Raw genomic sequence first — 26,358 nt, forward strand, 5'->3', positions numbered from 1 at the left:
TGCTCCAAGTCACAGTCAAAGGCAGGAATGAAAGCCACACCTCCAGATAGGCTGGTTCACGCACCTTCTCCATCATTCCCTTGCCTCCCTCAGGAATCCCCAGGCCTCCAGTCAGCAGGTGAAGCTGGTTCCTGTACGGACCTCTCTTGCGGTGCACCATCTCACTGCAAAAGAGGCCTGGTGAGAATCTGCTTAACAGCAGCCCTTACTTATGGGCGAGGAGCAGGTCACCTTGCAGCCCCACAGGAGCCAAGGTGAATCTTGCCTGTATCCCAGCTACACTGACTTGTGCAACCCTCCAGGAGACACGTTTGCTCACTCAACAAACCCTCACCGAGTGCCTACTGTGGTGCTGGGTCCTGTGCTAAGGATGCTCAAGGGAGAAAAGAGTTTATAATCCCTGCTGTCAGGGAGGCTCCAGGTTAGAGGGAGATAGACTAACTGAATAATCTCACTAATGAATATACAATTACAAACTGAAATCGGTGCTCCTAAGAGCAGGAACACAGTTCAACAAATGCTATGTAAGAGAGGCCTGACCTGGGGGCTGCTGAAGAGGAGCCCCTGGCTGGAACCTGGAGGAGGAGGGCGAGTTAACTGGCTTAGCGGAGACAGAAGAGCCTGTGTAATTCCACACTTTGTGGGTGACTAAGCGAGGCGTATTCTCTGCAGGCGTGAGGGGAAGGGATTCACCGGCGATTTGTTCTGGGAGAGCCTCAGTGTAGACCCAGGCTGACAATGCAGTCGCCACACGAGAGGTCAGAAATACACTTACTTCTTTCTCTTCTTCTCAGCACGATAGTGGCACAAGAGCTTCTCAGGAAACCCTAACCTTTCAAAAACAGTGATTACAGAAGCTATGACACTGCAAATGTTTGTCAGAGCCAGGGACACTCACTGAGGCCAAGGCAGCCTGCGCAGAGGGAGACGACAGCACATTTGCTCTAGCAGCATTTTTATTTACAAACAGCAATGTCCATTGACTTTATTTATACCATAAAAAAGCCATTTACAAGCAAGAAACAAGAATTCAGAACAAAATTAAGCAGCACTGAAATATTCATGTCACAAATCTAAAACAAAGTGAATACAAGAGTAAAATATCATTTGAATAAATAGTCTTAAATCCATGCTATAAAATAATCCTTAATGGCAAGTTACTAGTTGATACAGCATCCGCTTAGCTAGCTTCATTTACTTCATATGGTGATGAAGTGTGGAGTTGTGAGGTTACCAGTTTATATTGCAAGATAATGACACTGTGTTAAGTCATTCAAATTGCTCAACCATTTATAACGGAAAAAAATGTTAGCCCTACTAATAAAAGTGGTGAGAGAGATGGTTTTCACATTAGGAAAATGGTCATTCTCAAACAAACCAGGTACGTTTACCTCTTACAATAGTCAGGGCAGCAACCAAAGGCTTGGGCAGCAAGTCCGAAGGTTGAATTCACAGCATACTTGTCACTGAGGGGCAGCAAGAGGTCTGTGTACTGAATCTGCTACAAGGAGCGCCAAGCAAGGCTGACTCCAGGACTTGATCAAGAACTACAATAGCCCTGTCTGTGCCAGACCCAGGGAGGAAACCAGAGAAAGCAGGTTCTCTTCTGGGCCGAGAAGTCAAGCACTGGGCAGAAACAGTGGGAACACTCTGGCACTTACTGAAAAAAACGCATGTGACATGTGACAACCATTACAAATTTGGAACAATGTGAATGACTTTTCTGAACTTTTAGTTCAGTTGCACTGAGTAATATGAAATCTATGATTTATGAACTAGTTTCATATAAAGAATTTACATAATTCCCCAATACTTTCATATATAAAATTTAATAAATAACCCTGACCAGTCTAGAAGCACCATTCAAGGGGCATGTGCCCTTGGAAAATAGTTTAGGTGTTGCATATTTGAGTCCCTTTCAGTGGAGGCTTCACAGGAAACCATTATAGAATTTAACAATAACGAGGACGACAACAACAATCACAGTAACTAAGAGAAAAGCTGATAAAATAAAATACACTGATCTCTTTAAAGTAAAGCTCATTCACAGAGATGATGTTCCCCCCAGCCCTTGTTTTGTGTTCCTGCAAATTCTTCCTACCATCTAGGCTGTAAGAACAAAAATCAAAACAAAACCACACAAAAATATGCAGGTCTATATGGTCTGGGCCAAGGGAAAAACCAAGAGCTGGTTATATTTGCTATCATTAGAAAAGACATGTACTCATGCTCTGGAAGATTTAAAAATTATCAATTTCTTTCTACAGTATATTCTGCTCAACAGTGAACTGACAGTATCCTTTCTGCTGTTTAAAAAAAAAAAAAAAACTAAACTAAAAAAACCAACAACAACAAAAACCACAACTGCCAAGGCAGAGCCAATTGGTTGGGAGGCTTTCCACTGACCAGAAAATTAACTTGTCTCCATATACTGTATTTACAAATATAATTTCTAAATGTATTTACAGCTTTAGTAGAAATTAGAGGGTAGAGAACTGATTAGAATGAAAATAACTGTTTAAAACCACAAAACATTAGTAAAAGTATAAAATTCTTTGTCTTCACAGTTTGTAATAACAGGCTAAATATCTCTAGAAAAGGACGCTGTCACTGTCTTCACATTGTCTAATATTGAAAAGGTAGCTCAAGAAGAGACTCAATTATGAACAAGCCTATATGAATTCAGGATATATTTTACTGTAAAAGATTTCTTCACATATCACTTTATCTTAATTGATTTCTGCATCTGTTATAAATGAAACACCTAACCTAAAACTGTACAGAAATAGGGACTTTGCTTTCCAAAAAGAGTTGCTCTAAGGAGTTACACAGCGTACTTCGTCTGTGGAGACGTGAAGTGAACTTCAGGGAGAGAATGTTTCGGTTCTGTGGTCATGTTAATCCTCCTGACACATCCTCATGTGGCAAGGCACAATTAATTGCTGCTGCCCGATCTGAATGGAGTAATCTCTCACCAGTCACGCCCCTGGGAAGCATGACAGTGCGAACGCTCAGAGAGGCTACACAGCTCCGTGCTGGCCTAGGCGCTGCCTCCCTCGAAGCCCTGCGGAACTTTACAGTACTGTGTTATGGCTTGAGAATTCATTCTTAACACTGCGAGCAGTGGAAAGGGTAAAGTGTTAGCAACACGAATGGGAGCAAGTGGAACTTGCAAAATGTGGAATCATGATTTTAGAGAGAAACTCAATCAATTTTCTGCCCCTTAACAGTCCCATTACAATGTTTGAACCTGAACTGTACAATCAAAGCAATGGATATTTTTGTCAAAGACAATTTTGGATAAGTCACTCTTTGGTAAACTCAAACCAGTTAAACAGATTCACAAATACAAAGAACTCCATGTAAATAAGGTTAAGACGGACAATGCCAACAGCCAGGACGCTGGAGGTGCCCGCGCCAGGTGCTCTCCCTCCTCACTGTCTCTCATACCACGGAATGCTCTGGAGACTTCACTGAAGGCCCCAAGCCTGAGTGAAAAGGAGGTTCCTTCCCTGAGCTTGACCTCTTATGTCCTTGGATTTGGGCATTTCTTGTCACAAACTTAATTTGTATCACAACACATTTTTTTTGCATTCAATTAAAAAAAAATCAAAACCAAACTTATTCATGTAAGGAAAAAAAAAAATCACAAACATTTACCTGAAACCCCAGAACATATTTAAGTGGGTAAACACTTGGGGTCCAGCCTCCCCTTGAGGCACGCGGCTTTAACAGGAGTTGAACAAGTGCTTCAGGGAGAGAACAAACCCCTACTTAGGCAGTTTGACGAGGAAAAAGGCATACTATATACCCGATTTAGCAAAAGCCGCTCCTCGGGAGCAGCGGGATTAGAGTGTAATCTGTACGGAGTTAACACTGATGTGTAGCGCAGCAGTTCACACGTGAACAGATCCTGTGTGCTAAAGAGATGCGCCTGCACAGCTGCCACCCCTGGGGGCTATTACACACAAAGGGCTTGAATGACTTTTTTTTTCTCAAAACAAAAAAACAATCCACCATTGGTATTTTAAGAGCCAAAAAAACATAGAAAACCAGCAAACATCTAATTCTGCATTCCTTTAACTTCAAGCCTCTGAGGCTGGTTCTTTTAGGTGGCTGCACTGTTCACCTATGGAAATACACTGGTTGTGCGTCTCAGAGCCCAGGTTCTCAGGCAGATACCAGAACGCTGACATCCCACAGGCAGCCTGCAGCACAAACTTACCACCAAACCGCCTACAAAATTACTCTCTGCCAGAGTTTACGGTACCGAAGCAATCTTGTAAAGCCTGTTGTGTATGTGAACACATACAGAACTGAAGACGTTTCTGAAAGTACTAATAAAACATTATTCAAATAGGACTTGGGTACATTTTCATACAGTAATGTGTTTGCCGGCACATGCTTTTGAGGTCTCTTTTCAAGCAATGAACTCAAGAGAGAAAAACAATTATAATTCATTATTACCATTAGATTTCACATTTTCTACAACTATACTGACCTAAAAAGACACTTAACAAAAATAGCACCACATGACCAAAAAATGGTGACACACAGATTTGGTGACACACAGAGTATCTTAGAGGGCTTTTAAACTGTTGGTTCTTTAAGCAGGAAACACTGAGAGAGTGGGGGAGCCACTGAGGCTCTCATTAGCACACACAATACTAAGATAGATATATTGCTTGCAATTCCCATAGAGTATAGCTTTACAAAAAGTACAAATTCTAAGTTCTGCAGTTTCCCTGGGAACTGCATGTAGAAAAAGTTGCTGTGCACCTGAACTGGCTGTTTGAAAAGAGAAAGAAAACAAAAAAACAAAACAAACTAAAACAAAAAAAAACCCACAACACTGCTTGGAGAATTTTGTAGACAGAACTACAAATCCCTTTCCTTAAGTGCGAGTGAGTACTAACTCATGATAGAGAGTGATTCGATTTAGTTACCTGGTATGTATGTTTCTACAGTACGGAATGAAGGTAGATTTGTAGGCCAGTAAAAACCTTGAAAACCACTGCTCCTTTGGGGTTGGCTAATATAACACTACACTATGTAAAAAGGTCAGCACCACAGGTCATCCAGCTTACCTGCTGGACAACTAACAAAAATTCCAAACGGTTTCCAACTAGAGTTGAAGAAATTTTATGGCATTTGGTTTATGTATTGTTATGAAGCAGAGCTGTGAACACTGTGATTTGCTTTGCTTGCTTTTGGACACAATGATTAATATAAACCTACTAACATTCTTTTTTAAGGAAAATGAAGGGGCAAAACCCTAACATAGTAGGTAGGGATGAGACAGACTCAAAAGCCCTGTTCACATTGTATTAAATTATATATTCCTCTTACATTCACCTCAACCAGAATAAAATCAAATTTGAGAATGTATATATACTATATATATAATAATAGTTTTATTATATATATATAAATTGTCTAACTACTCCCTAAAAGGAATTTTAAATTAGAAAAGGTTACCCATTTGAATCAGCTGACGGCATCCTAATCTCTCTCCATGGACGTGCACTGCTGCCAGCGCACACAATGAGAGAGTATGCCTCTTGGCAGAGAATGGAGGGTCAACCAGTTGGCATAGCTAAATCACTGGCAGATTTTGGATTAAGAGTTCAGCCAAAGAGGAATACTGTCAGCCTGTGTTTTCCCTGGATGCGTTGCCCTTCATGCTTTGAGCTCCTTCGGGGAGGGAGGGCAGGGGAAAGGATAAACACAACGAAGTGTTCCATCCAGAAACTTTAGAAAAACTGCCAAGAGACCAAGAGATTTCCAGATGGTTGGGAAAACCAAAGATTACAACAAAGCAAATCACAAATATGCATTGATTAATGTGCTTTGTTTGGGTGCACTTCTTTACCATCTTAATCGGGAGCATCAGACACTGTGTGAATTTCCATCCGGGAATCTAGGCCCATCTCTGAGGCTGATGCATCATTTTCTAGTTTCTGTTCCACGTACACATCTGTTCTCTCGGGGGACTCAATGCGACTCCTGACTTCAGCAACGCCCGGGTGGTTTTTCCGCAGGTGCTGGTTGAGGGTACCTTGGAATGGAAAGCACTTCCCGCAGATCTCACAGCGGAATGGTTTATCATCTGTATGGCCCCGGATGTGGTACTCCAGTTGGTCCTTCCGTGTGTACTTCTTCCCACAGAACTTGCACACAAAGGGGGTGATTCCCATATGGAGTCGCATGTGCCTGTCAAGGCTTCCTTTCTGGTTGAAGGACTTTCCACAGTAAATACAGATCAACCTCTCATTGTACGGGTACCAATGCCCTCTCGCACTCCTCTCCCGGGGACTGCTCTCATACCCGGGGTTGTTCATCATGGCTTCACTGTCAGAGCCCTGCACCAGGCCCTGCAGGTCACTGTGCAGGTGGACAGACAAAGCCCGCTTCTGGCGGGCACGCCCTCCTCGGAAACAGCTCAGCATGGACCTGGATGGGCTGGAATTACTCAAACTTCCAAAAGCTTCTGATACATTGGTTGGCTGTGAGGCTGCTTGGGAATAGGAGTATGCATGCTGGAGCACAGAACCATAGGAGCCCACATTCACTGCCACAACTTGTTCCCCGTCAACCATCTCAGTGTGGTACCCGTCGTCGCCCAGGGAGGAGCTGTCGGAACAGCTGGGCCGGTCGGACTTCTCCATCTTCACTTTCACCTCGGTGATCTGGCTTTCCCTCATCAATAAGTCTCCTTGCTCGTGGTCCCCCTCTATCTGAATCTCATACTCAGAAACGCTCCCACTGCTCCCACGGTCTGAGTGCCCCTCCTCCTGTAAGCGGCTGCGCAAAGCTTTGCTGGGGGTTGTCTCCATCCGGAGGTCACTGCTGGCGGTGGGCTGCCGTCCCTGAGAGCAATATGGAGGAGAGATCTCCACTGGGTTGGCAAAGAAGCTGCCGTCTTTCACTCCGTTTCGACTCTCAGGATTCTCTTCAGCACCGACGGTAACAGAGTCAACATCTCCAACGCTGATTTTGGAATGGATGCTCTCTAGGATCTGCGTGCACTTGTCAATGACACACTGCATCTGAAGAAAGCTGGCTGCAGTCAGAAAACTGACAACATCCTTCAGCTGCAAGGACATTCTTCCAGTGTAACAAAAAGAAAGCAACTGCTCAAACACATTGGGATTTTTAATCACTGATATCGACAAGCCACTCATGGTACTTAATGCTGAATGGTCCCGGAAATATGGGGAGCTGGCAGCAAGGACTGCTTTGTGGGCTCGGAATGGCTGACCCTGAATGTGTACAATGATGTCACATAGTTTCCCTTGCAGGCGGAGTTCATTTAGCTGGCTCAGAACGGTGCTGCTGTACTCGGGCACATCAAACTGAATAAAACTGCTGCTGTCCATTTCTACTGACATGAAGCGTACTCTGCGGAGAGAGAGAGTTTGCATCATTCACCAATGACTCCTCACTAAGTACAAGTGGCATAAACACAAGCTTACAACAACAATACCACTGTGGTTATCATACCTCCTAAATTCTACCCAAAGCTTTCTTTCTCTTGTTTTAGCCTTTCATGTTTTGGTTAATTCACCTACAGCCAAATAAACTAATGCTCAATTAGCCTAGTGGCATAGTTGCCTAACATTCATCTTGATCAAAAGTAAAACATTCTACACATAGTAGGGCTATTTAGGCTCTGACTGAAAAACTGAAAAATTGGTATCCTCTTAGGAAAAATATTTCCTCGTTTCAAGTGCTTTTGAGGGTTTGAAGTACTTTGTGAAAAATAACCAAATTCAGGCCAGGCGCAGTGGTTTAAACCTGTAATCCCAGCACTTTGGGAGGCCGAGGCAGGCAGATCACCTGAGGTCAGGAGTTCCAAACCAGCCTGGCCAACATGGTGAAACCCTGTCTCTACTAAAAATACAAAAATTAGCCGAGTATGGTGGTGTGCGCCTGTAATCCCAGCTAGTTAGGAAGCTGAAGCAGGAGAATCAAGCGATTGACCCTTGAAGGCAGAGGCTGCAATGAGCCAAGATCGTGCCACTGCATCCCAGTCTGGGCAACAGAGTGAGACTCCTTCTCAAAAAAAGAAAACAAAAACAAAACTAAATTCATCTAAAAATGTTCTGCCTTACTTGCGTATTTCTGATTGGTATTTTCCAAGTATGCAGCACACTGTTGTCTTGATTTGTATGTTTGCCCTTCAGCTCTGTACACCTTTATATCCCTTTTGGGTTGGGTTGATTTGGCTGAGACTTACTATGCTCAGTCTCTATCAGTGAAGAGTTATTATTATTATTACCTTTTTATTTTTATTTTTTGAGATGGAGTCTTGCTTTGTCGCCCAAGCTGGAGTGCAGTGGCGTGATCTCAGCTCACTGCAAGCTCTGCCTCCCAGGTTCCCAGTGATTCTCCTGCCTCAGCCTCCCAGGTAGCTGGGACTACAAGCATGCACCACCATGCCTGGCTAATTTTGTATTTTTAGTAGAGACAGGTTTTCACCATGTTGGCCAGGCTGGTCTCGAACTCCTGACCTCAGGTGATCTGCCCGCCTCAGTCTCCCAAAGTGCTGAGATTACAGGCATGAGTCACCATGCCCGGTCTATTATCACTATTTTTTATTAGAGATGAGGTCTCACTGTGTTGCCCAGGCTGGTCTTGAACTCCTGAGCTCGTGATCCTCCTGCCTCAGCTTCCCGAAGTGCTAGGATTACAAGTGTGACCTGCCACACCCGGCCAGTGAAGGGTTATTTTAGAAAATATTTAATTTTATTTTATTCATCTCATTTCATTTCATTTCTAGAGATGGAGTCTCACTTTGTCACCCAGGCTGGAGTGCAACGGTGTGATCTTGGCTCACTGCAACCTCTGCCTCCCGGGTTCAAGCAATTCTCCTGCCTCAGCCTCCTGAGTAGCTGGGACTACAGGTGTGCACCACCACTCCCGACTACTTTTTGTGTTTTTAGTAGAGATGCGGTTTCACCATGTTGGCCAGTCTGGTCTCAAACTCCTGACCTCAAGTGATCTGCCCACCTTGGCCTCCCAAAGTGCTGAGATTACAGATGTGAGCCGCTGCGCCCAGCCAAGACAGTATTTTAGACAGTAGTTATTTTCAACAATAGGAGTGAAAAGGGTGATGGACACATCAGAAGGTATCACTCTCTACTAGCGCTCACAGCTGTGGCACACCTACAACAGGTTTCCTTCCTCTGGCCTAAAATCTGCAGCACCAGATTGCTCAGAACCACTTAAGTACATATAGTCCAGGCTCCATCCTCTGACCCAAACACAACAAAACCAGATCTAACAATTATATTTTAAAACCTGACCAACAGAAATGTCAACATCTAAGTATCAGATCAGAAAAAACTGAAATGGAGTAAAACTATTTAGACAATGAGAAAACACATAAAATCTGTGTTTAGAAGCGAAGTTTATGTCTTCAACTTACTTGAGAATGTATCTCCAAAAAAAGAGATGGACAGATATGTGATAAAGCAAACACAGTAAAATGTTAACAACTGGAGAGTCTACATGGTGGATATTTGGGCACTTACTGTGAAATTCTCTCACCTTTTCTGTATGTTTGAAGTTTTTTCAAAATGAAATGTTGGGAGTTTTAGTAACGAAAAGCTGTAACAGGAAAAGTCATTGCCTTAAGAGTTTTTATCATCAAACAATAAATACTAAAAACAAGTGAAATGACTCAACTTAGGAGGTCAAAAAAGGAAAAACACATGATGCCCCAAGACAGCAGGAAAATAACTAATACAGAAAAACAGCACGGAATCACAGAAGGAATTTTTAAATTTAACGACAAGATAATGTGCATCTAAATCTAAGATGCTCACAGGAAAGGATCAGTTAAATGTGACTAAATCATGTCCGAATTTTTTTATCACGTCAAAATTTGAGTTACAACATTTTAGTCAAAGAGGAATACTGTGCCCTTATTTATCCTAGATTATGACTGAAATCAATTTGAAATCTGTATGAAATGAACATATTTTTAGGATAACATAAATTGGCAGAACTAAATAAGAAACAGAAGTGCCAAGGCACAAATGATCTTCAGGCCGTTCACACTGTTCTAGATGCATGTAAAAACATTTAAAGCATCTCAGTTCATATGGCACAAATCTGATACCAGAAGATGACAAATAGCAGAAAGAAGAAAACTGTCTACTTCATCTAAATAAATAGATTTTAAATTCCTACCAGAAATACTAGCAAATACAACCTATTAAAATAATATATTATGACCAAGAACAGCTGTTTCACAAATGTAAGGATGGCTACATGTTCAGAAATAGACGAATATAATTTGCAACATCAATAAGTCAAAGGAGAAAAACCCATATGACCAAATCAATACTATGTCAAAAATGCATGTGAGAAAAAGCTAAATGCCCTTTTAGAGTAAGGCAAAAAAATAGGGTAGAAACAAGAACAATCCTTTCTTGATATAATAAAGAGTATCTATTACAAACTAATGGCAACATCATCCTTAAAAAGGAAACACTGCATCATGCTGGTATACTTAATGGGAGAAAGAAAAGAGAAAAAAAAAAGGAAACACAATGTCTGCATTTCCCAAAATGTATTGAGTAGAACATAAGCCCAAGAGCTAGCCCCAATATCCTCACCTCCTAGGGATTAAAAAACACATTAGCATAATAACCCACCTGAAAACTCCTGGAGACAAGAATCCTGTTTAACTCAGCAGTTCGCAAACTCATTTAGGGTGAAACTGTTCGCTCAAGGCATACATATTAATATTCCAAAGAATTAGTGTTCCCTGGAGCACACTTTGGCAAACCCTTAAGTCATTCCCATCAGTGCCTGGGAAGATACGTGAAGTTATCTGCCATCGCTACTTTACTTAACATTATTCTAGAACTTCTAGCCAAAGCAACAAGACAAGGGAAAATTAAGGCAAATAGCCATTAAAAAAGGGGACAAAATTACTATTACATGCAGATATAATATGCAGACTATTTACAAGGAAAACACAAGAGAATTACTTGGAAAATGTTAGAATCGGCATCTACTAAGTGGAGGGTTTCAAAAAATTATACATTAAAAAAGGGTAAGATAATGACAATAAGGTACAACCAACAATATAGCAACAGGAACTATAAAATACCTAGGAGTGGGGAAAGATAAGCAAAAAGCAGGGTCAGCAAGAGAAATACAATTCACTTTAATACGGACAAAAGCCTGTATAAATGAAGAGAGAGAACATGCTTTTGGCAGAATGATTCAAGACTGTAAAGACAGACACTTTCCCCCAAAATTAATTTATAAATATAACATAGCCTAATGTAATCTTTTCTTAGAAACCTGACAAAATAATTTAAAAATGCATCTAGAACATTGTTGTCCAACAGAAATATAAGACACTGCATGTGTAATTTAATGCTTTGTAGCAGTTACATTTTTAAAAGTTAAATAAATTGTAATAATATTTTATATAACCCAATATATCATTGCAGCATGTAATCAGTATTAGAAAGTTGAGACACTTTACATTCTTTTCACACTAAGTCTTTGAAATCTGATGTGTATTTTACACACAGCATGTCTCAGTTTGGACTAACCACATTCCATGTGCTCAATAGCTGCATGTGGCCAGTGGCCACCGAACTGGATAGTGCAGATCTAGAAGAATAAATACTAGAGACATTTTAGAAATAGACAAATACAGCCAAACTTATGGACATCAAAATGTATGATTGGGCTATAATTCATTGGCTAAGTATGTATTAAATGTCAGGCACTAGGGATCCATGGGAGTTTTAATTCTCTCATCATAAATCGTGGTAAGAGCTATGAGATCTTTCATGATAGGGGAGTGGTCAGAGAAGCCTATTCGAACAAATGCTATTTTAAATAAGACCTAAAGGACAAGTAAAGGTTAGTCAGATACATGTGGGTATCGGGTGCTGCAACTCTCCAGACAGAAGGAATCACACGTACAAAGAGTTGGGAAGGAAGGATGTGCTGGAAGTGTGTGCACAGCTGGAACACAGCGCAAGGGGCAGGGCATAATCCATGTGAGGTTGTCAAGGTAGAGGTCAGACTGAGATGGCCTCTTGGGCCATTTCAAGTCAGCAAATAGGGGAGAATTACTGAAATAGATGCTGCTTAGCGAATTTGATTTAATAATAAATTTAGATCCTTCTTCACAGCATACGTCAAAATAACCTCTAGAAAAGGCATTTCTAAGCACACAAAGATACCAGAAGAAATGTATTAACTATAGGAGAAATACAACTTTTATATATCCAAAAAATACATTTTTAGCAAAAAAAAAAAAAAAGGTAGAAAACAATCAAAAATACTTAGAACATACACAGCAGAGCAGAGTCTCACAAATCAATAAACGCCAAATATAACAACTGAAAAAAGCAACTATGAACAGACACTTTAAACTAGAAATAAAAATAGCCTGTAATCATAGAGAAAAAAATGCTTAGGCTGGGCCCAGTGGCTCACATCTGTAATCTCAGCACTTTGGAAGGCCAAGGTGGGTGGATCATCTGAGGTCAGGAGTTTGAGACCAGCATCGCCAACGTGATGAAACCTCGTCTCTATTAAAAATACAAAACTTACCTGGGTGTGGTGGCGAGTGTCTGTAAGCCCAGCTACTTGGGAGGCTGAGGCAGGAGAATCACTTGAACCCAGGAGACAGAGGTTGCAGTGAGCTGAGATCGCACCATTGCACTCCACTCCAGCCTGGGCAACAGAGCAAAACTCCATCTCAAAAAAAAAAAAAAAAAGGCAAAGCAAAGAAAAAAAAAATGCATAACAACTTCATCAGTAAACAATCATCAACATGAGGACAAGTACAGAGGCTCGTGCCTGTAATCCCAGCACTTTGGGAGGCCGAGGTGGGCATATCACTTGAGCTCAGGAGTTCGAGACCAGCCTGGCCAACATGGTGAAACCCATCTCTTAAAAAAAATACGGAAATTAGCCAGGCGAGGTGGTGGGTGCCTGTAGTCCCAGGTACTTGGGGGGCTGAAGTGGGAGGATGGCTTGAGTCCAGGAGGCCAAGGTTGCAGTGAGCTGAGATTGTGCCACTACATTCAAGCCTGGGTGACAGAGTGAGACACCATCTCAAAAATAAATAAATACATAAACATGAAACAAAATACTTCTTTCTCAAATTGGCAAAACCTATAAAAATGCAACTCAGCTGGCACCTAACATAGTCAGACATTACCTATTCATCATGGCATCCTCATGACACGGGGTGTGTAAATGGTGACTTTCGGAAATGCAAGGGCAAAAGGAAGGTAGGTTCAGGCTTTTTAAAGGTGTGGACTCTGGGGCAAAAACCAGTACAGAAAAGAAAGCAACAGAGCATTTCTGAAATCGAATGTACAACTGAAAACGGCTTCCCAATGAGGCTTCCTCCTCCTCTGTGTGGTTTTTTTTCTTATCTACTTCTCAGAAGAAAAGCGGAGAACTACACTTGAAAGATAATCACTGAGAAAAACGGAACACCATGATTAACACCTAAAAGAGGGATTCCATTTTTCTGCAATATGAGAAAGGAAGTGCTTTGCTCTCCTCTCCCTTACATTAACACTTCCTTTCCACAGTGACAATGAGATTCAAAGATTCCCCCTTAGAGCTGCTAACAAGCCACACTTTTGAACAAGAAGCTTCTAAATGACTGGCACATGGTGAACTTACAGTTAATTTCAGTCTGAGGCATGTGACCAGACTAAAGGGAGAGAAACTCATCATCGATCACAATTTCTACACTGAATGTGTGGATTTATCAGGTCCAGTGATCCCGGGATAGAGGAGGTCAGAGCCTCTTATGTAGGCACAATTCAAGTTCAAATGTGATCCTCCGTCCCTCTGCACTGGCGGTTTTGCAACATGGCCTACTCAATGGTTTCTTGACGGTCTCAATTTTCTCCCCTACATGGAATGTCAGAGGGCCTATACGTAAGTTAGATCAATTTTGAATTACTTTTTTTCCTTAGAGACAGGATCTCACTGTCACCCAGGCTGGAGTACAGTGGCACAATCTTGGCTCACTGCAGCCTCAACTTCCTGGGCCCAAGCTATCCTCCCACCTCAGCCTCCTGAGTAGCTGGGACTAGAGGCAAGCACCATTACCCCCACTTTTAAAAAATTTTTTGTAGGTTGGGAACAGTGGCTCACACCTATAATCCCAGCACTTTGGGAGGCCAAGGTGGCAGATCACCTAAGGTCAGGAGTTCGAGACCAGCCTGGCCACATGGAGAAATCCCATCTCTACTAAAAATACAAAAAAAATTAGCTGGTCAGGGTGGCAGGCGCCTGTAATCCCAACTACTCAGGAAACTGAGGGAGAACTGCTTGAACCCGGGAGGCAGAGGTTGCAGTGAGCCAAGATCATGCCATTGCACTCCAGCCTGGAAAACAAGAGCAAAACTCCATCTCATAAAAAACAAAAACAAAAACAAAAAAAAAACTTGTAGAGACAGGGTCTCAGTATGTTGCCCACGCTGGTCTTGAATTCTTGGACTCAAGGGATCCCCCACTTTGGCATCCCAAAGTCCTGGAATTACAGACATGAGCCACTGCACCGGGCCAATTTTTAATTAATTTTATCTTTAAAATAAAATATACACATATGATAGAACTTCAGATCATGGAATAGGAATAGCAAAACTTTCTCCCAGCCCCAGCCCCTCTTTCCAAAGACAATCACTGGTAGGAGTTTTGGGGTATCTTTCAGAGAAAATTTTAAACATCTGTCAGCATAAACTGTTCTAATACCCTGCTTTAAAGAAATGTATTTAATATACCTTAAAATCTTTCCACAGCAGCACATACACATTGACCTAATTTTTTCCAACTTCATAGTATTCCATGGATGGCTGTGTCACAAGGTACTTAACTAGTTACAGTTGATACTAAAATAGCCATTACAAATGCGGCATGGGCACACACACACACACCCTCACTTACATCTTGGCTTTCTTACGTAAGTAAATCTACAGCCTCAACTTCTAGCAGAATTGTGGTAAATTTTTCATTTCAATTGATAATGCCAAGTTACCCTCTAAGAGGTAGCAGCAGTGATCCATTTGCAGGGAAGGACCTGCTCCCTCATAACTGCCAGCAATGAGTATCAAATCTTTTTACTTTTTCAGCCAAACTGACAGGTGAAAGATGTACTTCACTGGTTTAATGTGCTTTTCTTTTTTTTTGAGATGGAGTCTCCCTCTGGAGACTCACCAGGCTGGAGTGCAGTGGTGCAACCTCCATTCACAGGAACCTCCAATTCCCAGGTTCAAGCGATTATCCTGCCTCAGCCTCCCTAGTAGCTCCGGACTACAGGTGCGAGCCACCACACCTGGCTAATTTTTATATTTTTAGTAGAGATGGGGTTTCACCATGTTGGCCAGGCTGTTCTTTAACTCTTGACCTTAGGTGAGCCACCCGCCTTAGCCTCTCAAAGTGATGGGATTACAGGTGTGAGCCACTGCACCCGGCTGCATTTGTTTAATTATAAATGAGGTTGATATCTTTTCTCACGTTTAATGGCAATTTGTCTAAGTTTGTCTTTGAACTGCCTACTCATATCCTTTGCCCTTATTTGCCTTTTTTATTGATTTGTCAGAGCTCTTCGCAAATTAAGGAAATTAGCCTTTTGTCATATGTGCTGCAAGTATTAGATTTAATTGCAATCACTAAATGGCACAGTGACTGGGAATTTAAATTATTTTTCTTACATTTATAGAAAATATTCATTCAATATCATTCTCTTACATACACAAAACCAAAGGGAATTCAAAGATGAATAAAAGTCCCAGTCTTGCAGTTTGATACAGGCTTAATGCAGATTCTTCCCCACTCAGAGAGAGATGGGAATGGAATTCATTTTTGATAATGCAGAGTAGTGATTTATATTAGTTTTTCATTTAGATTAAGTTTGCAGCTGCCTCAGAAAACAGTAATGAATTTGATTATTCCACTCAGTAAAACCATCGGAACCAGAATTCTTTAATTCAGGAGATTAATCATAGCTGTTTCTGTCACATTATTCTAAGAAAAAAACACACCCAAACCAGACATTTACACTGCTATTATTTTCATATAAAAAACAAGCACATACAAACTGGATTTTTTTTTCAAAATCATTAATATGTATTTTAACAAAATTTTATTTTTGTTTTTAAAATCTATACTGTGGAAAAAGAATCTGAAATACTTCTTTTAAAAAATACACAGGGATAGAACTTTGTTGAAATGGTTTGTTGGGAAGTTCAAAATCGTCACCTCCTCAACTTCTTCACGTCTCTTCTGTTCACTCAATCAATGGAAAGACAGTCTTTTTGCTCCTTCAATTTCTTAATTCCAAATTTTTACTTTCTTTTTTTTTTTTGAGATGGAGTCTCGCTCTGTCACCTAGGCTGGAGTGCAGTGGCACGATCTTGGCTCACTGCAACCGCCACCTCCCAGGTTCAAGTGATTCTCCTGCCTCAGCCTCCTGAGTAGCTGGGATTATAGTCACACGCCGCCACGCCTGGCCTCAAATTCTTACTTTCTTACAAAGAAGGAGATTAATTTCACACCTGTGGAAGTAGGTTTCACCTCACACACAGCCTCTGCCATGACCACATAAGGCCACCACTGGTCTCCAAGGTGGCTTCTGGGAACGATCACCTTTGATATGAGCGGGATTGACATTCTCCTACTTCCATGAGCCCAGCTGCCCCCACACCAGCCTGGGCAACTATAAAAGACGATTACTTGGCAGAGTTCCTCCACCACCATCATCCGTGACCACCTTTTACTGAATGTGTGATACATGCCAGGCATGTTATAAAGGCTTAGGATGCAGTATGTCTCTAAATCCTCCCAACCTGCCCCATTAAGGCAGGTACTATTCCCCCCATTTTAAAGATGAGGCAACTGAGGATCCAAGAGACTGACTTTCCCAGCACCCTTCTGAAGTGTACACATCTAGGCCCCCACACAACAACCCCTTATCCTTAGCGAGCTTGCCCTGTGTTACATGCCTACCCTAGGAAAGTGTCAAGGAAAGGGATGGAGATGTGGTGGGGGGGGGGGCAGATGGTGGGCAAACATCCTCCTATTGCTGCCCAGAATAAAGAGTGGCAAATGAAGACATTTTAATAATATCCATCAAGATTCCATCTGCATATCCGCTGTGACCAAGCAATTTCAGCTGCAGGAATTTAGTCAAGCACCCTCTTTGTAGAGCAAACTCTCCCTCTTTTCTAGACCAGAATCACCGGCAGAGGTAAGGGATATGAGGAGAAAAATGCAGGCAGGCCCCGCGGCCACCGTGTATCATGCCCTCCGCATTCATAGCTTTGATCCCCCTTTCCTCCTCAGAGTCCTGGACCCTGGCTAACCCTACCTGCTTTAAATAAAAAGCTATCTTTACATGCTAAAGCCTCAATTAATTAGAAACCACAGATCTAGGGCTCAAGTAAACCGGTCCTTTTGGTGTTGGGAGGTGAAAGTCACAGAAAGCAGATGCTGCCAAGACGACACAGGGTTCAGCCCAAGTTCAACAGAATTCAAAGCAGCATTGAGACCGGCGCCCTGAAAGCAAGAGCAAACTGTGAGGGGCCCTCCAGGACTGACCAGCAGTGAGGAAGCCAAGTCTGAAAGCACCAGAGGACGGCAGACAGGGAAGCCACACTGAGAAGGTGACCACAGATGAGGGTGAGCAGCTTTGGGAGAAAACAAACACACGCAGCGGAGTGACGGCCGGCTGGGCAACAAGAGCAGGAGGCCATTCACACAGGAGGCACTGTGGGTACAAGCCACAGGGAGAGCAGCAGTGCCTGAAAATGACCACACGAGCCATCCTGGGACACTCCTCCCACAGAACTGAAGTACAAAGTCAAAGCAAGGGCTCTGGAAATAAGCATGCAAGGATGCACTGAAAAGAAGACTAAGGTCTGATGCGAGACCATGTGACAACAGGCTTGGTAAGTAATGCTGCTTGACATCTTCGCAAGAACCCACTCAAAAAAGCTACAGGCTACATCACTGCGCCCGTGCATCAGGACAGCAAGAGGCTGCTCCGCAACACGACACACAAGGGAAAGACACCCCTGATCCAGTTTAACGCATTTTACCCGAAGGGGTGCCAGAACAAAAAACCACTCTACAAAGCCAGGAAAAGCAAGCAGGCCATCATGTAACATCACGGCTGATGCTCAGAATGGTGAACAGAAACCAGTGACTCAAGCCCCTGCTCTTGCATTCACCCCCACTCACCCTTACTGAGTTAGTAAAAGAAGTAAAAAGGCAATTAACTACCCTTTTATGTAACATTAGAGAGTCACAAAAAATACCATGCCCCATCAATGGAAAACACAGCTCCTGAATTTTCAAAGGTGTCACATGTTTACCAATTTCTTATAAAGCACCAAGGAATGTATGGAGGATCTTATTATCTTCCACTTAATGCCATTCTATTCCTATGCCAGTATTTTAAAAAGATTTATCACCAAAAAAATAAATGAAACAGAACATGGGTGAAGTTATTTATAATACTGACATAAAGGCCTTTCCAAGCATCTCATAAATCTCAGATGCCACAAAGGCAAAGACAAATACATTCAACAACATAAAAGTATATGACAAAAAAAAAAAAAAAAACCCCTTTTCCCCAAAAGCCTAAAGATAAATGACATACTGAGGAGAAATATACACATATTTGACAAACTACTTTCCAAATTCCTTAATTTATAAATCAAATTAGGTAACACACAAGAACACCCCATGGAAGAATGGCACAGGATACAAACAGTTCAAAAAAAAAAAGTGACAAAAAAAGAAGCAAAGATGCTAAACTTTACTTCTGAATAAAGTCATTTGAAATACAAAAAGAAAAAAATGAGATAACGTTTTTAACCCATCAGCCTTGCACACAGTTTAAAAGAGATGGCAAGTGTAGTCCTGAGGAATCATTTGGTAATATCAAAATATAAAAGGCATTTACCTTTTGGTCCACAAATAAAGGTTAGGAATTAAGCCTACTAATATATAGGACCTACAGAAGTGTAGCAGGATATATATAATGAAAATAACCACTAAGCATTTTTCTTTGCTACAGCAAACAAAACAAAACAAACAAAAAAACCCAAAGGAAACTCATTTCAAAAACAAAATCAACTATGAACTACTATGCAGCTATTAAGAAGAGCAGGTAGATCTGTACGCTTTGATATGGAAGGAGTTCTAAGATTTCACCAAAAACAGTAAGACATGTCATTCCCTTCGTGTACATTTTGTAAAGGAATAACATTATGTCCCTTGCTGGATCCACTCTGGAGGGAACCACTTGGTACTATTAATGGTGGTCACTGTGGAGAAAAAGGACTGAGCAGAGGGAAGGGAAATAGACTTTATTTTATACCTTTGCATTTAAAAAAAAAAATCACATTAACTGTATTATTCTCACTACAAGTTTTTCTTAAGACATGTAGGTTAGTGCCTACAAATATATAATTTTTTAAACCAAAGAATCTAGAGGAGAAAGATGGGTGGCAAATGAATAATTATTGTATCAAGCAGACACTTACAGAGGCAGAAACAAAGAACTACAAGAAACAATATAAGGCTGATTACTTTAGACCAAAAAGATTTTTAAAAAATCAAAATAGAACAAAGGAAAACTTCATGGAGGAAGATATTTTTGAACAGGGCCTTGCATTTCAAAGGGAACAGAAAGAACATTCCAGACAGAAGGAAAGGCAGGAACAGAGCACAGGGGAGTGCAGACAGGCGGCGTCTCGGGTAGAGCAGGCAGCATGCAGTGGCCCTGGCTCAGGGACAAGGAGAGCCATGGAAGGAGAAGGCCACAGTCAGAAGGTGGAAGGCCTTGAATACTCAAAGAAGTCAAATAGAATTCTGATGGCAGCACTTGGAGACTGAGGCATGATGTCCACTTGGAGGCCAAGTAGCTCAGCCAGGACAAGCTGGGCTGAGGTTTTTCACAGGGTCATGGGAAATGGGGTTAGAGCTAGAGAGAAGTATTAGACCCGAAGATACTGATTTGGGAGTGACCATGTACTGACTGAGGATTGCTGGGTTAAAACGAGGTTACTCAGGGAGAAAAAAAAAAAAAGAGGGCCAGGAGCGGTGTCTCACATCTGTAATCCCAGCACTTTGGGAAGCCGAGCTGGGTGGATAACCTGAGATCAGGAGTTCGAGACCAGCCTAACATGGTGAGACCCTGTCTCTACTGAAAATACAAAATTAGCCAGGTGTGGTAGCATATGCCTGTCATCCCAGCTACTCAGGAGGCTGAGGCAGGAGAATCGTGTAAACCCAGGAGGTGAAGGTTGGGGGTGAGCCGAGATCACCCCAAGCCGAGATTGTGCCACTGTACTCCAGCCTGGGTAACAAGAGCGAGACTCCATTTCCAAAAAAAAAGAGAAAAGGAGAGAAGGCTGAGAATAGAAAGGGTGTTTGCTCCTAGAAAAGAGTTGGAACCACAGCACCTGATGAAAAGGGGAAGTAACATCCTCGCCTAGCCCTCTCAAGCCTTTCTATTGACTAGTTTTGCTTTTGCTTTTGTTTTGTTTTGAGACAGAGTCTTGCTCTGTGACCAGGCTGTAGTGCAGTGGTGTGATCTCGGCTCACTGAAACCTCTGCCACACAGGTTCAAGTGATTCTCATGCCTCAGCCTCCCTAGTAGCTGGGAATACAGGCACACACCACCATGTTCAGCTAATTTTTGTATTTTTTTTTTTTTTTTTTTAATTCTTCAGCTAAGACAGCGGAAGAGGTGATTTATTTTATGGTTGTTACACTCGGCCACAAGTAAACACAGAAATAGTCCAGAATGTCACATGTCCAGGGCAAAGGACCAACATGGGCAGTTTTGGTTATGAGCAAGGTGGGTCTCAGAGGTGATCGGCGATCAGATGGCGATGAAGTTCTAGATCCATTGAGACAAGCTCTAGACAGTAGCATGCAGTCCCACAACTTGTACCAGCATCCCCAGGGTCTGGCATTCCATGTTTCTGCTCCTGTGGCCTCCACGGTGCCAACAAGCTAGCGGTTTACTTGGACCTCTGCCTCATCTTTCTTCTTTTGCGCTTCAGCCTGCGCATTCGTTTCTTCCTCCACTTGGCTCTCATGGCGCAGAGGTTTCGAAAAAAAATGGCGCTAAGGCCGAGAGCAATTTTTGTATTTTTATTAGACATGGGGTTTTACCATGTTGACCAGTCAGTCTGGTTTCAAACTCCTGGTCTCAAGTGATTTGCCTACCTCAGTCTTCCAAAGTGCTGGGATTATAGGCATGAGCCACCATGCCCAGCCCCACTGGCTAGTATCTTTAAATAAAATTCTGCACCACATATTCTGTTAAGCTGTGAGGAAACTAAATAATGGAAAACTAACGACATCCTCTCACACTGCTGACCCATTCTGCAGAGAACAGAAAAATAAGAAAGGGCTCTCAGATGCCATCTGGGCAAAACACCCACCTGGGCCATAAAATCTTCTCTACAACATTCTTGGGTGAAGTCTTGGAACTGTCTCTGCATATCAACAACCAGAACAAAAGTAAAAATGTAAAGGCTAAACAACTAGAAGTGTGCTGATTCTGTGAAACTCCGTGCTGCTAGGCTGCCACTCTTGGTGGTGGGCTCTCTGAGGCAGGGACTGTGTGCCCAGAGCCCAGCAGTGTGTCTGGTACAGACAGGCTCTCAGTACCTGTCAGCTAAACCAAGCTGGTGGCTCAAAAGCCCTGGACTGCCACTATAGCTGCATTCTCCGCTCTCAACTTCTTCTGAAGACCCCAGAGATGCAAGATAGTCTCTGCCAACCACAAAATCTAGCAAGGTGGCTTATTCCAACCTAACCTATAAACACTCTAATTTGCGCCACAAGATACTACACTTTGTTTAAAAATATCCAGTTACATTTCCAAGAAAAGAAAGGAAAGTTACAAATTTGGAAGTTGTTTAAGGCACCAGGAGGTACCCATTATTCTCAATCAAGATGCTCATGATTCCAAACCCAGATTTGCACCTGCTGGCTTCAGTCACTGGCTGATACCTGAGACACAGCTCAAACTAGGCTTTCTCTGTCAGACACTGGAAACCTGAAGATCCCTAATTTTCATTCTTATATGAAGTCATTAAAAAGACCACAGAGTGAAGCACTGGAGACAAAGGCAAGGTAACAGAAGTAACAATCACATAAAAATAACTTTTCTAGGTATTTCTGCCTGGGTCTAGATTAAAACCAAAATTGAGCTGTCATGAGCTACAATCTAATCTTTTAGAAAGCAGTAGTCAAATAGCACCAGGGCTGCGTGAAACATTCTGGTGCTACTGAAACCCAAAGCAAGAAAAAAAAAATAAATAAAATGGCATTCTGTGATGGATATTCATGAAGCACTCATCCTAATTTAAAAGAAAACAAGTTTAGAGTTCTTACTGCATTAATTCATGTGAGCCTGAAAGAACATTTTTATCCAAACTGTTACATTTCCTACCAAGGCGTTAACATTCTCCAGGTCTGCTCAGATACACTAATTCCAAGAGGGTGTGATTTGTCTTTTAGTCAATGCAAAAACATCATCAGAAGCTTCTTCTAAGCTTTCCAAGCAGGGGCGGAATGGTCTCTTTAATTTTTCTAACAATGACAAGGACTAACAGTCAGTGAACTCCTACTGTGTACAGTATGCTAAGTGAGCTCTTAGAGAACACTAAGAGGCTGCATTTCTCCCCATTCTACAGATGAGGAAGCAAACTCAGAGACTGAGAAACTTAGCCAAGGTCACTCAGTTAATGACTGGCTGAGCCAGGATTTGGACCTAGATTTGTCAGTCTCAGACTCAGAACTCTTATCTCTTATAAGAACAAGATTTTAATCCAGGCATACTGGTGAGATGCAGTATTTTTACTGGATTCTTACTGATCAACTCCGAGTAGAAAGAGAACTCCATTTAAGGATGTTCCACCACACAGATAAAGTCAGGCTGGGTCTGACACGGTGATGATTACGGGGTCACAATATGTTGTACTCCAAGTGGTTTGCAAACATTTCTTTGCAAAATGCCCATTCTTTTTACTTCTGTCAGTGAAGTCGGCAAAAGTATGTTTCTTATTTTAATCATTGATTGGAAAGATTTGTTTGAGGTAAAAGAATAAGCTTTCTTAAGGCAAAGAACTCAAAAATATTAAGGCACAGCATCTTATCTGCTTACTGCTGGCTAGCATTTCAGGGGCAATGGCCCTGGAAAATACACTAAATCCTGCCTCTTATGACAAAAGGATTAGAAAAGCTCACCTTGACTTGCATTCTTCCATGAGGTTTTCCTTGCCATCAACATCAACCAGAAAACAACCATTAGAAATTTAACTGCGTTCAGTTGATGACCTTCACTAAGCTAAATTCAGCAGTTTGTCAGCTACAAAACATTAAATAGACACAATTAAGAAGTTTGAAAAACATTAGGCAGAATTTAAACTAAAGTAACATGAACATTAGTGGAAATAAAACGTAATGATGGCATTCTAGATTCATGATACTGACATTTTAGACAAGTGCTTCAAATGGAAGGCAAAAGCGGGGGAATACAGAGACATGCAGAAATCCAAAACTCAGTGGATCACAGTTCAACGGCTTATCACTTCTCCACCCTGATAAATGTACACCCAATAATGACAACAATAATAATGAAAATGTACTAAGCAGTTACTACGTGCTGCAAATTTTGCTACTTCGTCCATATACCATTTTTGTTTACAGTTCACAGTAACCCTATGAAACGGATTTTATTATCGTCCACACTGCAAATAAGAAAATGGAGGCTCAGAGACATGAGAAAAATTGCTCCAGTTCAGAGCTGGTGTACACCTGCTAGGATTCGAAACCACATCTGTCTGATTCCAATGCTGTTGTTCTTTCCCCAGTCTCTGAATGAAGAATCACATGACTTTCCTCTTTTCTCAAGATCAGAGGTAAATGTTTTAAAGTTTCAAAGATTCGTTTTGTGCTTTCTGCACCCTAAGAAAGCTGAAAACATCCACCTTGAATGGCAGCATTACGTCCTATCAGTTATACATGACACAGAAAGCTGATAAGATTCTCCTTAGGAAAAAAAAAGGCAAATTACAATACAAACAACAAAAAAAAGTTGTTTGCCAACAAAAATCAGGAAGTATTTGAGTACCTATTATGAAAGCCCAGCCCCAGTATTAGATACTGTAAGGGCTCTGAGAGAAGTATTAAGACACAACGCCCTCAAAAAAACTCCCACTCCAGCTGGGACAGGAACAAGTTCAACAGCCAAGAAACAAGTGCTGAATCTGAGTGCCACAAAGCCATGGGGGCAGGGCAGTGAGGGAACACCCTCTGGAGGAAGTGTATCTTCAGCAGGGGCTTGAAGGAAGTGAAATGGAGAATTTGCACATAAAAGAAAAAGGAGGCCAGTGCTTCAGAAGGGGGAACAACAGAAGCAAAGCCCAAGCAGCAGTAACTAATTCAGTTCTGCAGGAGACAGACTTGGAGAAGCAGATGATAAGGTTCAGGTAGGTGGGGTGGGGCCAAACCACAGAGTCTTGAAAAGACAGGGTGGGCGGTGGCTGGACACACCGTGGCAGGCAAGAGGCCACCACTCATCTTTGAACATGGCCTCCTAGCTGACCTCCCGGCCTCTAGCTTCTTCACTGATGCCTTCAGTATAGCTTCAACTTTGACCTAGTGTTCAAGTTATTTGAGGAACTAGCTCCGAACCACCTCTCCTCCTACTTCCCTCCGATATAAACCCTTCTCTGCCAGGAGACTGGTCTATTCACTAACTCCATAGGATCACTAGGCCTGATTCCTATTTTCCTCTCTGAATGCTACTCATCCTTTAACACCCGGCTCAAATCCCGCCCCCTCACTAAGCCCTCCCTAACCACTCGGCCTACAGTGACCTCCATCTCTCCTTCTTAATTCCACAGCACACGGCCTTGTCTCATCAAAATCACCTGTTCACAGGTAATGTCTCAGCACCCTGTGTAAACCTGCTTGGAGACTACGTGTGCTTTCTACTACTTTCCCACCACATGGAACAGCATCTTGACATTTAATAAGCAAGCAAGCACTCAACTATTTTTTGACCTCCTATAGTAAGTTTGGCTTTAGCATAAAGGAAGGATGGGGGAGGGGGAACCTCTGGAGTCAGAGACCAGCTAAGAAGCTGTTGCAATAATCCAGATGTGAAGCAAAGAGGGCCTGGACTAGGGAACAAAGAGAAAATGGGCAAATATAAACGACAAAAAATTCTGCATGCAAAAACTCGGCGGAATGTGATTACTACCAGGGACAAAAGCAAGGGATGAAAGAGGATTAAGGTGAGGTTTAGAAAGCGCTTCTTGAAATCATTTTAAAGCCTGTCTGAAACAAAATGCAGTAAGTGGCTTAAAAAGTCCACATTGACAAAGTCTTCAGCGAAACTGCCCAGTATCTTGAACCAGGGACAGCCCTTCCAATTTGAGACAGACATGGAATGACAGAGCCAGAAGGGTTCTTAGAGAGTTCACTGAAATCCTCAATGATCACATGGGGAAACTGAGTCCCAGCATGGAAGGGGCTTCCGGAAAGCCTCAGGACAGAGACTCCCAGACTAGTGTCGCCCTACAAGCACAGCCACTTGGCCTAGAAGAGCACTGTTTACACCCCTGGTCAGCCCCAGCCCAGCCCTCCGCAATGGCAGGACCAACTGAGCGCGAGTGACCATGGAGACGTCTGGGGCCAAGCACAACCCGTCGCCGCAGCCTGTTTACCTGGAGAAAGGCGGTGGCGTGAGGCAGTGGCTCCTCTGCAGCCACCCGAAGGGCCGACCCCCGGCCCGGCCGGCTCTCCAGGGAACTCAACCATTTGCCCTTCCTCCCCGTACAAAAGCGAGCGCCCCCAGAGCGAGGGGCCCGGAAGCTGGGGATCCCGAGACGCCCCGGGCGGAGGCTGGGGAGCCCAGCGCAGCTGCCCGACCGCTACCCTTGGCCGGGCCAGCGGCGCCCGGACTCCAGGACCGAGCACAGTTGGCCCCTCTGGGGCGCGCGCCTGACCCCAGCAGGTGCCCGGGCCTCCGGACCCCGCCCGGCCTCGGCTCCCGCCCGCGCCGGCCGCCCGCCCGCTGGACTGACCAGGCGCGGAGGCGCCTGCCCCGCCGCGCCCAGAGGGAGCCGGACAGCGGCCCGGGGACTGCCCCCCACCCCGCCAGCCCCGCCCGCGCCTAGCCCGCTGCTCGCCTCCCCCGGACAGCGTGCCTCACCTGTCCAGAGCGCCGCGCTCACATCGCCCGCCCGCGGCGCCCCGTCCGCCGCCGCCGGCGCCAGGCCCGTCCCCGCCGCTCCGGCTGCCGCCCCAGCCCGC

The 26,358-nt window shown here is 43.0% G+C and overlaps 1 protein-coding gene across 3 annotated transcripts; it reads right to left on the minus strand.

The window, feature by feature from the left end:
* Nucleotides 1–929: 929 nt before the first annotated feature.
* ZBTB34 (zinc finger and BTB domain containing 34) lies at nt 930–26,358 on the minus strand. Of its 3 annotated transcripts, none has more exons than XM_064377950.1 (2): nt 26,258–26,358; nt 930–7,401 (listed from the first exon to the last, which is right to left on the minus strand). In XM_064377950.1, exon 2 carries the CDS (start codon nt 7,389–7,391, stop codon nt 5,877–5,879), a length of 1,515 nt encoding a protein of 504 aa, XP_064234020.1. In that variant the 5' UTR covers nt 7,392–7,401; nt 26,258–26,358; the 3' UTR covers nt 930–5,876. The 3 variants fall into 3 exon arrangements, with proteins under 3 accessions (XP_064234020.1, XP_012313551.1, XP_012313550.1); XM_012458128.3 differs by lacking the exon at nt 26,258–26,358 and adding an exon at nt 25,770–25,832; XM_012458127.3 differs by lacking the exon at nt 26,258–26,358 and adding an exon at nt 23,284–23,405.

This window comes from Aotus nancymaae, unplaced genomic scaffold (assembly GCF_030222135.1).
Source record: "Aotus nancymaae isolate 86718 unplaced genomic scaffold, 86718_ANA_hifiasm-v0.15.2.pri h1tg000003l, whole genome shotgun sequence".
NCBI lineage: Eukaryota > Metazoa > Chordata > Mammalia > Primates > Aotidae > Aotus > Aotus nancymaae.

Coding starts and splice junctions, on each gene's coding strand:
- ZBTB34 (XM_012458127.3), bottom strand. CDS start 23,303: ATGGAAGAATGCAAGTCAAG. Junction 7,402..23,283: donor ATGGAAGAATGCAAGTCAAG/GTGAGCTTTTCT, acceptor CTCTCTCCGCAG/AGTACGCTTCATGTCAGTAG.